Raw genomic sequence first — 13,555 nt, 5'->3', positions numbered from 1 at the left:
GAAACATTTTCTACCCCAAATATTAGTCCATCGTATGTCATTCTGGCAAACCCAGAGCCTCAAGAGTTCATGCATAGCCGGTTCCGTTTCCCCTCATTTACTGATGCCGCCAGGAACCGAGTTCGCCTGTACGAGCAAGCAAAAGGGCACAACTACAGGTTGGGGTATTCTGCGAGACGTTCGATGTCTTGGTATGGGATAGGCCTGTCGGTGTTGTTATGAAATGTCAAGTGAAGTCGCTCTCCGCCCTTTATACTCCCCAGATATTTGTTTCTTGTCGTGTTTTCTACATTTCCGCTCAACATACTTCATGAAAATGGGTCAACCATCTCCCATCGGCTCCATCAGTTCGCTCACTAATAAGATCGCCCTTATAACGGGTGCATCGTCTGGATTAGGTCGTGCTATTGCAGAGGCATATGCTGCGGCCGGTGCCTATGTGGTCTCGGCGGACCTAAAACCTGAGCCACAGCAGCAGCCCAACATTGCGCAGATCCTCAAGGATAGTGACCTAACAACTCCGACAGCTGACCTCCTCAATGTGAAGTGGCCCAGTGAGAAGAATGGACTACGGAGAGCCGAGTACGTCAAATGCGACGTGACAGACGAGGAGAGTGTCAAAGATGCGGTCGCGTTTACGGTGGAGAAGTATGGCCGTTTGGATATCATGGTGAACAATGCCGGTAAGTACAGTGATTGCTTCGCAGAGTCGGGTACTCGACTGCTTTTCACTCCCTCTCTTCTTTCTTGCCAAAGCCACGATCCTGAAGCCCAATCCAGGAATCGGTGCCGAGATCAACAAAAATCTGAATCCCAGTGGAGTTCGACGGAGAATCCACGAGACTCCCCTCGCCATCTTCGACGCCACCCACGCTGTCAATGCCCGCGGCGTCTGGCTCGGCTGCAAATACGCCTTGGCCCAGTTCCTCTCGCAAGAGCCCTCGCCCGAGTTCTCGCGCACCGCCACGGGCGCGACGTCCGACGTACACCGTGGCTGGATCATCAACCTAGGGTCCATCCTGTCGGTCTCGGGTTACCCGTTCTTTTCCAGCTACTGCGCGAGCAAAGGGGGAGTGCTCCAGATTACGCGAACGGCCGCGCTAGAATATGCAAAAGACGGGATTCACGTTAACGCCATCCTGCCAGGCTTCGCCGACACACACATTCTTGAAGGCATGTACGCGAATGCCGAAGGTGGCAAGGAAAGTGTAGTCAATGCTTTGTGAGTTTATATACAGACCTAACCCCCTGTGTTCTGGATAGGCTTGTGTGGGACTGCGATATCAATGGATGTCTCCAAAGCTGACGACTTGAATTACCAAATCTAGATCTGATGCACTCCCGTGGGGCCGGGTGGGTAGGGTAGAGGACGTCTCGCGCGTTGCGGTCTTCCTTGCGGGAGAAGGCGCAAGCTGGGTGACAGGAGCTGGAGTTCCTGTGGACGGTGGATGGCTGGCGCGATAAATCCGACTTGAACCTCTGCAGAGTTCTTCTCACTCTGTAACCATGACCACCGAAGGTAGTCCAGGGGGCTAGAGTCATGGGAGAAAACTATGAAATCCTAAAACTTTTTGGCATCCACCCTTCCTTAAAAAGATCGATTCCCAAATTCTTCTCATTTACGGAGCTATGATTGTTGTGGCTTCATTTAGAAAAGATAGATTCCAAGGACTGAACGAGAGTCATTTCATGACGGTCTGGACCGACTGAAAGACCGAAAGAAAATTGCACAACACTTGCCATGGAAGTTGTCATATTCCTACATTCTCCAGATCAATCTAATCTAAACAACCCAACCGCCATCGACCGTCCACGTTGCGCCCGTCACGAAGCTCGCCTTTGGGCCTAGTAGGAATGCCACCACCTCGGCTATCTCCTTGGGCTCTGCCTGGCGGTCCAGACACGTGTGGGCAGTCGGCATGGAACCGCCACGTGTGGACTCCAGACCCTTCAACATGGGCGTCGCCACCAGGCCGGGCGCCACGACGTTGGAGCGAATGTTTGAATGTTCACGGGCCAGGGTCTTGGTCAGTCCAATGACGGCATGCTTGCTCGCCACATATGACGCCTGGCCAGCAAACCCAATCAGGCCGCCTACGGACGCCGTGTTGACGATCGCCCCGCCTCCCGGAGCGTCCTTCATGATCCTCGCCTGTGCGCGCATGCAGTTGAATACGCCCTTGACGTTGACGTCGAACGTCTGGGCGAACCCTTCGTCCGTTTCGGTCACGAAAGGGACCTCGCCTTGGAGAAAGCCCGCGATGTTCGCGGCCCCGTCGAGGCGGCCGAATGTCTCGACCGTCTTGGCGATCCACGCGTTGACCGAGTCACTGTGCCGCACGTCGACGACGCTGGCCATGTGGCTATGTTTGGGGTCACCTGGTGGCGGCAGTTCTGCAAGGGCAGCATCAAGCGCTGGTCCATTGATGTCCGAGAGACTCAGTGTTGCACCGAGCGAGGCGAGGCAAGCGGCAGTAGCGAGTCCAATCCCGCTGGCGGCGCCGGTGATGGTGATCTGAGACTTGGAGTCAGCGAAAGCATGATATGGATGGGGATCAATATCCGAGACGCACCACTCTGCCTACGAAATCGGATGAGGCCATGATTGATCGGCAGCCGGCTGTCTGGTCTTCGACGGTACAATGTTACCTGCCTACTTCCCGTCACTCTATTATGTCGAGAATGTCCAGAAAAGGGACCTCGTATCTTCATGCATCAAACAGGCGAAGAAACTGGAAATAGACGTCCTCGTATAGATTCGCTAGGATGATGACTGCCAGCTTGTGTATCAGGCTCCTCCAGAAAAGATGATTACGGACAGCTCATGTGTGTACGGCTTCACCTGGGTGAGGGGGAGGCGCTCGGTTAATCTCTGTGGATCTCAGGTCAACCAATAGCTAAGCCTGAATTTAGTGGGCACAACCGGATCCGTGTGCGCCACCAACCTTAATTGAGACTTCAGACGTGCTCGGACCTGCGGAGTCTACCTTGGAGAAGGCACCGCAATGGCTTCTTCTTGTCGACCCGTAATCCACGTCCAGCTGAGCATACGCCATGTGGAAAGCATAACACGGCGGGAGGTCATCATGGGCTCCCCAGCCATCTCCAGAGCGAGAACCAAACATCGTCCTGAAGTATGAAGCAAAATGGCATCCGACTTGACATCCCGTTACCAGCCAGAGTTTGCTCAATGGTTCGAACCCTTGAAGGAGAGCTTCCAAGGGGCAGACGCGAATCTTCATGATCTGCAACTACGCCGACGGACCTATGAGGCCACCATTGAACAAATCATTAGTGCTTGGCCAGAGTACCCCAACGTCGAACGTGTCCTCTACCATGCTCAAGCAGGGGATGGCCATCAGATTCCTGTGTACGCCTTTGTTAAGAGAGTCAGGGCAGTCGTTGCTCCGAACCCTTCGAAAGCGACGGCGGGCGTCCTCCATATCCACGGTGGAGGAATGATCTTGGGCACCGTGGAACTGTTTACCAAGTTCATCGCGCGGCAGGTGGAGGAAACGTCGGTCCCGTTCTTCAGCGTGGAGTATCGACGGGCGCCAGAATTCGGGGGCACTACACTCGTTGATGATTGCTACGCAGGCCTCGTCTGGCTGCGGACCCATGCCGCGCAGTTCAACATCGACGTCTCCAGAATTGCAGTTGTGGGAGAGAGCGCAGGTGGAGGTCTGGCGGCCGGCGTGGCGCTGAAGGCGCGTGACCAAGGCCTCCAACCTCCGCTTGCCAAACAGATCCTCATCTACCCAATGCTCGATGATAGAAACATAATCCCAAATCCAGAAATGGCACCGTGGGTGTTTTACACATGGGAGGAGAATGAAGTTGGTTGGGCCGCCGTTCTCGGCAAGGACAAAGCGGGAAATCCCCAAGCAGACGTGTCGGAGTATGTGGCTCCTGCCCGAGCCAAGAGTGTGGCCGGTCTCCCATCGACCTACCTCGACGTTGGCTCTTTGGACATTTTCGTCACCGAAAGTCTCGTGTACGCAAGTCGATTGATGGCGGAGAACATTGAGGTGGAATTCCACCTCTATCCAGGGTTACCGCACGGATATGATCTTTTTGCAAGCGGGCTAGAGGTTTCAAAGCGGTGTTTTGAGAACAGGAAAAGAGCCATAATGAGTCTCTAATCCGATCATCAAAGCCAAGACACGAGAGGATATTGGAAATTAGATCACTAGATCAGAAAATGACGCTGATGATGATACCACTCCTCTCTCTCGTTACTTACAGTTGCAATAGACAAACGCTGGTATAAAGAGAATTCTCCCTGAAAGGGGACTAAGGCCAATGCTAGGTCTTCGCAGACTTTGAGCTGGGAAATTTACGGCCTCATTCGAGGAGGAGCGGATAGGCAGGAACGGGGGCATGCATTGTACGAAGGCCCAGCCGTCCATTGAGAATTTCCTATACTGAATCCACCTATCAGCTATCTAAGACTATCGAATGCTCTTGATACTGTATGTAAGTCTGTAGTCCAGCCAATAACATTGTGAAGACCAAGAGAGGTCTAATGATATAGCGGTGAATGTTCGTACTCGCGTACGCTTCCGGGTTCTCGAGCCTTATTCTGGGATTTGTCAAGCCCGGACCCGTTCATACCAGGTCCCGATGACATGGATCCACTGTTGACTACTCTTCATCTTGGTGGAGCTACCCCTGATACAGCACAAGACAAACAATAAAGTACGGGGAGAAACCTCCCGGGGACCCCAGGTCTCTCCAGAATTTACCCCTATCAAACCTTTTGTGTTCGTTCCACCCTAGTCAAAACAAGAAGGATGCCTGGTTCGCACGAAAAAGTCGACACTCATGACCAAGAAAAATCATCTATGAGTGAACGGGTCAAGGTCGAAGTGGGACCAGACAAACCTGGGAGCACAGAAGCGATCGAATTCGCCCCCGACCATGACGAGGACGCTGTCAAGGGTGACAACTCCGATGGAGTGGTTAACTGGACCATGAAGAACCTCTTGGCCACGTTCTCCCTTTCTGCCCTCTACGTCGGTACGTCCTCTGAAAGAACGTTCTTGCTTGGAGACCTCCAATCCGAGAAGAAACTGACGTGTTGTTCACCCCGGTCCGCACAGGTTCCCAGTTGCCACTCTACCTTGGCCTTGGATCTCTGCCTTATATCATTGCAGATATTGGAGGATCCGACATTCAAGTCTGGTTCTCGACTGCCTACGCGCTCTGCCTCGCCTCCATCGCTCCATTCTCCGGCTACATGCAGGATGTGTTTGGACGCCGAACCATCTCAATCACCGGTGGAATCGTTTTATGCATCGGGCTGATCGTCTGTGCGACCTCTCACAAGATCGGCCAGGCTATCGTCGGGCAAGCCCTCTCTGGCACAGGAGCTGCTATTTGCGAGTTGACTGCATTTGCTGGAACTGCCGAGCTCGTACCGGTCAGGAAGAGAGGCATCTACATTGGTCTTATTATCTTGCTCATCTTACCATTCTCGCCCTTTCCTATCTACTGCACCGAGTTGAGCACCCACGCCACCTGGCGATGGGGTTTTTGGATTTGTCTGTAAGCTCAACCCTCTCCTCGTCAGAGTCCTTTGTCCAGTCGCTCACCCAACTGATTTTGAACAGGATCTGGAATGCTCTCTCGGTGGTCGGGATTGCTCTCACTTATTGGCCTCAGTCGCAACTCCGTGGCGACAAAATGTCGAAAAAAGAAATCGTGAAACAGATCGACTATATCGGAGGATTTCTTTCGACTGGGGCATTGACGCTTTTGTACGTGAAGCCAATGATTCCAAGCTGATGACTACGCAGAGACTCAAATGCTGACCATACCGACCAGCCTTGTCGGGCTCACTGCTGGTGGAGTGACTAGTCCATGGAAGAGCGGTCGAGTGCTGGCCCCCCTCGTCATCGGCATCCTAATGATTCCCGCATTCGGCATCTGGGAGTGGAAGTTCGCCAGTTTTCCAATGCTACCTCATCGCCTCTTCACCGGTCAACGTGTGGTCGCCATGAGTTTCCTGGTTACCTTTATCTCCGGTATCTACTTCTACGGGATCCTCAACTACTCTCCGGTTATATACCTCTATATCTTTGACCCGGACCCAGTGAGCGCCGGAATTAAGGGTATGATTATTATCTTTGGCGTGACTGCTGGGGCCGTGATTCCCAACATGCTTCTGTCGGTGTATAAAGAGCGCCAGCGAGAAATTCTCGCCGTCTGCGCACTCCTGGCCACCGTCTTCGGGACTGCGTTAGTAACAGCTCACCCTGGAAACGCCGTCCAGAGCATTGCGTTCTGTACTATCAGCGGGTTCGGTATCGGGGCAATGGTCGCCTGCTCCCTGACTACTGCCGTGACTGCGGCACCGGATGACAGTATCGCCACCTGTGTCTCCCTATCTATCAGTGTCCGCACCGTCGGAGGTTCAGTTGGTACGGCCATCAATACGAACATTCTCCAATCGAAGATGGCCAAAAATCTGCCGAAGTACCTTGCCCAATATGCAGTCGCAGCCGGTCTACCGGTGTCATCAGCCACCGCCTTTGTCGAAACCTACCTTACGGCGCCTACAAACATTACGGAAGTTCCGGGCGTGACCGCGAACATCGTGAAACAGGCCGCTTTGGGACAACGCTTCGCATATGCTGCGAGCTTGAAATGGGTCTGGTACGCCATGCTTCCCTTCGGAATCCTAAGCACTATCGCAGCTCTTTTCCTAGGAGACGTCCACTTGTTCATGACCAACCGAATTGCCGCCAAAATTTCTCACCACCACAAAACCCCAGCCCACAACACAGAACATCACCTGGAGAACTCTGAACCGAAATGAACCAAGAAGTTGTCCATTTCGTTGCCCTACACAAAGGCTTGCGCTACATGTATAGTTCACATATATATTTGGTTAGGAGGCGGAGGCAATCGGCCAAAAACAGCGGTTTAGAGCTTGAACGCAAGGCTCTTAAGACACACTTATGGCACATTTCCCCCTGGTAATATATTCATGCGGATCCATTGCTTCAAAATTCTGAATCTTCACGCACAATCTGTACTGGAATCTTTCTCTGAGACAGCCCAATACCTCACTAATTTGAAGAAGAGATCACTATTGGATTGACCCAAAAGATTGCAGTCCCTTTTCCCCCATTCTCATTCTCTTCCATCGTAAAGTCACAAATTACGATGTCTAGTCATTAGACTAATAGATCTTATTCATCGAATGTGATAACCATTGATCTAAGCGTAGTTGATGAAGATGCTACAAAATACCAATACTTTTTGTGATCTTGTGCAAGCAATGGCCATGGTGCCGTGACATCAAACTATCAAGGGAGCCCCCTTCCGCTGAGACACTCCTTGAAAGTTACAACTCCCTGCACCCCAACATATTGCAGCCTTGCAGGCCCAGCCTCGGGCCTGGAGGGATATCGACCCCGCAGGAACTTGGGACGGATCCGCTTTCGTATACTATCCACTACCAGGTTCCGTCTACCATCGACGGTCCAGTAATTGCCGCGGCAAACATGGGCTCAGACCACACACCACACGCATCCTGGTGGAGAGGGTTCGACGGGGCAAAATGCTGTCCAGATACTGATATATTTGGGAGGAAAGTAAGTCAACGACTAGTTCTTGTCACCCAGAGAACGACGAAACTGAACCAAACCTTACGAGAAGCAAATATGGGTTCAGCATCTGAGATGCTTCGGCTCGATGCTCTGATTGTCGGGGCCGGCTTCAGTGGTATCACGGCGCTGTACAATCTGCGCAAGCAAGGCTTGAATGCCAAAATATTCGAGGCTGCGAGCGACTTTGGTGGCGTCTGGTATTGGAATCGATACCCTGGCGCCAGGGTCGACTCGGAATCCCCGTTCTACCAGCTCAGCATTCCCGAGGTCTGGAAAACTTGGAACTTTGCGCAACGGTTCCCAGATCGCCCCGAGCTCTTCCGGTACATCGCACACATCGACAAGGTCTTGAACATCCGCAAGGACACCTTCTTCAACACCACCGTCGTCGAAGTAACATGGAATGACGACGAAGGGGAATGGACGGTCCGAAGTGACACCGGACGGACGGCGAAGTGCAAATACCTCATCCTGGCAAGCGGGCTTTTGTACAAGAAATATCTGCCAGACTTCCCTGGCCTCGCCGACAACTACAAGGGCACTGTCGTCCATTCGACCGCATATCCGGAGGACTTGGATCTGAAGGGGAAGAAGGTGGCCATCTTCGGAGCGGGTGCAACGGCGGTTCAGATCACGTCGGAAGTGGCCAAGCAGGCTGAACAGCTCACGGTCTTTGTCCGCCGGCCCAGCAACGCGATGCCGATGCGTAATCGAGAGCTTACGGCGGAAGAACAAGCGCAATGGAAGGGCTACTATCCTCAGTTGTTTGAAGCGTGTCGCTCTTCCTTGAACGGGTTCCCGTACCGTCGTGACCAACGGAGGTCGTACGTCGAGGCCTCCCCCGAAGAACGGCAGGCGTACTTTGAAGAGATCTGGAGTCGTGGAGCGTTCAATTTCTTGCTGTGTAACTACACCGACCTTTTGACCAGCCCCGAGGCGAGCAAGGCCGTCTACGACTTCTGGAAGAAAAAGACTCGCGCCAGGTTGACCGATCCCGCGAAACAAGCCATCATGGCCCCGGATGAGATGCCGTTCTACTTCGGCACCAGGCGCAGTCCGCTGGAGCATGACTACTACGAAATGTTGAACAAGGACCATGTCCATATCGTCGACATGAAGGCCGTGCCGCTGCGGACCTTCACGGAAAAGGGAGTCGTCATGCAGGACGGCAGCACTCATGAGTTCGACGTGGCCATCTTTGCCACGGGATTCGACACCTACACCGGGTCGTGAGTTTTATTCCCAACAAATCTGTTCCAACTGTTGCGTCGCCGAGTCGAGTCCAGAAGCGCTGATCCAGACTTTCTTGTAGGATGTTCCACATGGGACTCAAAAGTCGAAGTGGAGTCAATATCAAAGATTTGTGGAAAGATCAAATCCACACCTATTTGGGCATCACCATCAGTGATTTTCCGAATTGCTTTCTCATTTATAGCCCTCAAGGTACGTCTGAACACTGGTGGTAGCAGTCGTAGTGCTACCCGCCAAGTGTGGCCGTTTTATCATTGACCTGAATTTGCTGACACTTTACCCCCTGTTCGACAGCACCGACGGCGCTCACCAACGGCACCACACTTATCGAGGCCCAAACCGACCTTGTCTGCGCGCTGATCGCGGAGGTGGAGAAAAGGCATGCCAAATGGGTCGAGCCTACCCCCGAGGCGGAGACCAGATGGGCAGACTTGATCGCCCGTGACCTCGAGCCGACCCTCCTCGCCCACACGGATTCCTGGTGGAACAGGGGAAACGTCGGAGGCAAGACTCAACCGCTCTTGTATATCGGGGGGCTCGACCAATACTCCAAGGATTGTCTGAAAGCGATCGAGAGCGGCGAAGGTTTCGAGTTCAAGGTTTGATGCTGGGCTGCATTTTGGTGACAAGGATTGCCTCACTATGCATGTAAGGTCTTTTTCAATTATATGGGATTGCCTCAGATAGCTCGTTTCCACCAGGAAGTATATACAGACACTAAATACGACATCAAGAGCTCGTGTCCCGATTTTTGCCATAGCACCCTTAACCACGTGGACAGCATTCAAACGACGGCACCAAACGATCCAATCTTGACATTAGACAAGCAGAATATCCTCTCCAGAAATTATGTTGCTTGAATACTCACTATGTTCACACGCCCAAAGAGTCGCCGACTCTGACAAGACATCGATCCCTGGTTGTTGGATATGATATTCGCAGGAGAGTAGTCCGACAAACTAGTCCCGTTGTTCAAGTCCAACAAACTCACTCAGCTGCGATCTCATCTTTCGAGAGAACAAAAAACATCGGACCGATTTCCGGCCCAAAAGTTCCATTGCGTCGATGCAACTCGAGCACTTCCTGATAATATCCGCCCGATCCGTGTTGCCTTCCAACCACTCCCGTTCATTGTTACTGTAGACCGGGCCGGCGCCTGACGCCCAAAAGGACAACCAGTCGAGCCAGACGTCAAAGGTCTTTTGAAAGGCTTCGCCGAGGATGTCGGTCCAGGGCTCGAGAAGCATCGCGGCCTGGCTGAGGGCGGGATGGACCTGGTTGTTGTTTTTGGCATGCTGGGACAAGGTCGCAGCTCAAAGAGAGACGGCAGCTATCTCGGAGATGACATTGACCCCGGTCTTTGTGATTTCCAGCGTGAGAGCCGAGGCGGCACGCAGAAACCGCCCCTTGGTAGAGGACTGGCGACGGTGGTCGATTTCTTTGATGCAGTCCGCGATGAACAGCGAAGCCAGGTGGAAGTGGCAGCCAAGGATGACGTACCAGGACTGCACCTGGAACGAGAGCGTGTGGTGGTTGCGGATGCATTCCTGGATGAAGTCTCCGTACGTGTTGCGCCAGAATTCATAGACCTGTAACGTGGACCGGATGTGTCGTTCGGTCAGATCCTGGTCGACGGGCTGGTCGATGATGGCCTTCAGACTGCCGAGTTTGCGCCACATCAGCACTTTGGAAGGACACGCCTCTCGGATGACAGACTCGGCATCTGAAATCAATGCCTGGAAAGGTTGGGCTGGCATGAGGTCCACATCCCAGATGTGAAGCTTCGAGGCGGCGTGGCTGTCGCTCCTTCTTTCATCGGCTCGCTGCTGCCCTGGTTGTATCTCAGGCGGCGGAGCATTTTCAATGCGGGCAGACTGCGGCGCTTTGTAGGTGTGTACCTCATGATCTGGGATGACAAGGGGCTTGTCGTTGATCACCGACACACTGGTGTCGCACATGACACCAAACCACCAGAGGAGATGAAATGAGCCATCCATTTCCTTAGCAGCCCTTTGGAGTGCCGGATCTTTGGTCTCAGCAGCCGCCGAGAGTTCAGAACTGTTCTTCCACCTTGACAGACGCTTCTTCCACTGCGCAAGATGCCGCAGAGCCTGGGCTAGGTATTTGTGGCGAAACATGCGCTCTTCAGGTTTCACTTTGGGCGTCTGACGAGAGAAAGGGCTATCTGACTCGGTCGCCGGATCGCCGAACCTCATTGCTACCGAAATAGGAGATGGGGCGGGACTTTCCAGTGCTTCCTTCTCGAGGTCGTTCAAAAAGGATGGTTGCTGAACCATGGAAAATAGAATCTGTGCAAAGATCGACCGGAAGCTGTCAATATATGCAGTAGTCTCTACGTATCTTTGCGCCTCGTGCCAAAGGCTCTGCTGTAGTAAGCGCTCGAATCCGTACGAGGTTCCGATCTCGTCGATCATGGCATCGGAGAAACTCGCATTTGGCGATCGAGGAGGCCAGACTGATGCATGGGTCCATTGGCATGCGAAAGCCATGATTGCAAGCTGGAGAGCTTTTGCCGCCACAATCTTTTGTCCTGACGTCAGCTTTTTGCCGCGAAGAGGCTCTGAGGCTTGTTCGAGTTGATGAATGCGTTGAAGATATGTTGGTGGCTTGTATTGATAGAAGTTCTTGCCATTTCTGCGACAGTAGAGTAGCGAAACTTTGCCACTACTGTAGGGACAGTTGTACTCGGAAAGGAAACAGACCATAGAGCTCTCCATGCTGGTATGGTAAATCTGCACCAACTCCGTTGATATCAGGCGCTTGTTGGTAACTTGGACGATGTGATCGTCCAGTGTTGGTGAAGCCGAGGTCGTTTTCGGTATCTCGCCAAACGCGTCTGAACTGTTTTCTTGGCTGAACGAGTCGCTAGGATTGAAGGTCTGGGGCAATTCTTCATCGGTTGGGTCAAACCAGTCCAGGTCAATGTCAGGCTGTGTCGTTCTCTGCGCTGGCATCACTTCAGGCTCAAAGGTGTAGGATTGAGGCGGGGTGGCAGATGACAGCGTCATCCCCCCAGAATTTGAAGGAAGTGCAGCTAAATTGGCATGCGAGGTATTGGAGGGCATTTTGCCGCTTCTGGGGGTATTCGTGCATGGTTTGCTACATGATTGGGCTTGAGGGACATCATGGAACCACAAGTTATGTGTAAAGGTGTCTGCCCACAAGTCGTTCATGTAGTTTTCCTGTTGAAACGCGATGGCGTCCCAGTCCACAGGTTGCTGCAGTTCTTGATAGAGCGTCGCGTCCGTCGGCGTGGTATCTAGAGTCGGGCGAGGAATGGATGTGTACATGCCGTTGTTACTCGGCTCTCTGACGGGGTTCGTCTCCCGGGTATTGTCGTTGTCCCTCGACGCCGGAACATTTCGTCGCTTAAGCCTTCGAGGAAGGGTTGTCTCTGGCACATCCTTGAGCCATTCGAACGTGCATCGTCTGCCCGCTTTTACACACGCCGAACAACCCCGGAAGTCGGTTGTCGTGTTTTGTGGCTGCAGTGGAGTTGCGCCTCGATTGAAGGCGTCGCAAGAACGTCGAAGTCTGCGACATGCGTCGCAACTTGTAAACTGCTTGCGCCGAACATGGCGATCAAACACTGGCACGCGCATGGCTTGAGGTAGGTATGTCGCTGGAGTTGGAGCGATCTGTATATCCATAATGATGCCAGCGATCCCTTGATCTTGCTACAAACTGATATTGCCGACCAAACGAGTCGAATGTCCAGAACAAGTTTCAAAAGCAGTTCCAGCCACAGGACGGAATTTGAAGGTTATGATCACTGCGCGTTCTTGATCGAGGAACGGCGGTCTTATTAGAACATGGGTTGGTGCAGATTCCGGAAGGCGCAGAGGCCCCTCGGGCTCGCTTCAACCCCGCCCCGGGCAAATAAGGGGTCTTGGGGGGTGGGTGTGGGGAGGGATCAATTCTCCTACATCGATCTTAAGGCTTCGACCAGCACGGACCAGATACGTACATACTTTCGTCCATTCGCTCAAGCAACATGACCTCAGTACATTGTACCTATCCATTCACGTCTTCCTCACCTCGACTTGGATCAATCTATGGAAAAATATTTGTTTCTGTCCCAGCATTCTTCTTGAACAGCGGCCTTATGGTATGCGTGGAAGTATGTCCCTTCCATCCAATATAGCTATTTCGAGTTTTGTTTTAGTCGGTGCCAGAACAACAATTGTGTCCTTTATCCCTCCAGAGAGCTAGAGATCCCAGCCATCAGAGTAAGAGAGCACACACTCTCCTGACCGATGCTTTTGAAGAGTTGAACTGCAATTGTATTCGGAAATGTGGGTCCAAGAGACGTTGCTCTCATTGGCTGCGCTTCATTCTCCCCGCATCACGGATCCGTGAAACTCTAAATGACGGAGGGGCGGGGGCCGAGGGGCGGAGGAGGAGGAGGAGAGGAGGGAGGTTGCTGAGGTTACTGAGGTGAGTGACCTCCTCAGGTCACTTAGGTTACTTAGGCCACTCGGTTCACACACAGTCACTCCACCTAGAATCCGCGTGAGACGTCCATTTCGACCTCAAAGGGCTTAATATTCGAGAAGTTGCGTGGAAGGGTGAGGTGTAGAGGGCAATTTGCGTTAGTAGGTAACGCAGGAGCACTTCCACACCGGACCAATTTTGGCGTTCGGGTGAAGAAGTATCATCGCTGCGAT

At 52.8% G+C, this 13,555-nt stretch overlaps 3 protein-coding genes across 3 annotated transcripts; 2 read left to right on the top strand and 1 right to left on the bottom strand.

Moving 5' to 3' along the window:
- Positions 1-316: 316 nt before the first annotated feature.
- Positions 317-1,464, top strand: PV07_05094 (uncharacterized protein; the record flags this gene model as incomplete). The annotated part of the gene is made up of 3 exons (XM_016391966.1): positions 317-683; positions 781-1,222; positions 1,329-1,464. The coding sequence occupies 3 exons, from the start codon at positions 317-319 to the stop codon at positions 1,462-1,464; spliced, it is 945 nt and encodes a 314-aa protein (XP_016249485.1).
- Positions 1,465-3,146: 1,682 nt separating this feature from the next.
- On the top strand, positions 3,147-4,142 carry PV07_05093 (uncharacterized protein; the record flags this gene model as incomplete). Its single annotated transcript, XM_016391965.1, has 1 exon — positions 3,147-4,142. One exon carries the CDS (start codon positions 3,147-3,149, stop codon positions 4,140-4,142), a length of 996 nt encoding a protein of 331 aa, XP_016249484.1.
- Positions 4,143-10,180: 6,038 nt separating this feature from the next.
- Positions 10,181-12,538, bottom strand: PV07_05092 (uncharacterized protein; the record flags this gene model as incomplete). The annotated part of the gene is made up of 1 exon (XM_016391964.1): positions 10,181-12,538. One exon carries the CDS (start codon positions 12,536-12,538, stop codon positions 10,181-10,183), a length of 2,358 nt encoding a protein of 785 aa, XP_016249483.1.
- Positions 12,539-13,555: the final 1,017 nt, after the last annotated feature.

Source organism: Cladophialophora immunda, assembly GCF_000835495.1.
Source record: "Cladophialophora immunda strain CBS 83496 unplaced genomic scaffold supercont1.3, whole genome shotgun sequence".
Taxonomy (NCBI): domain Eukaryota; kingdom Fungi; phylum Ascomycota; class Eurotiomycetes; order Chaetothyriales; family Herpotrichiellaceae; genus Cladophialophora; species Cladophialophora immunda.
The sequence above is the reverse complement of the archived record's forward strand: the minus strand, read 5'-3'. Positions and strand labels throughout refer to the sequence as shown.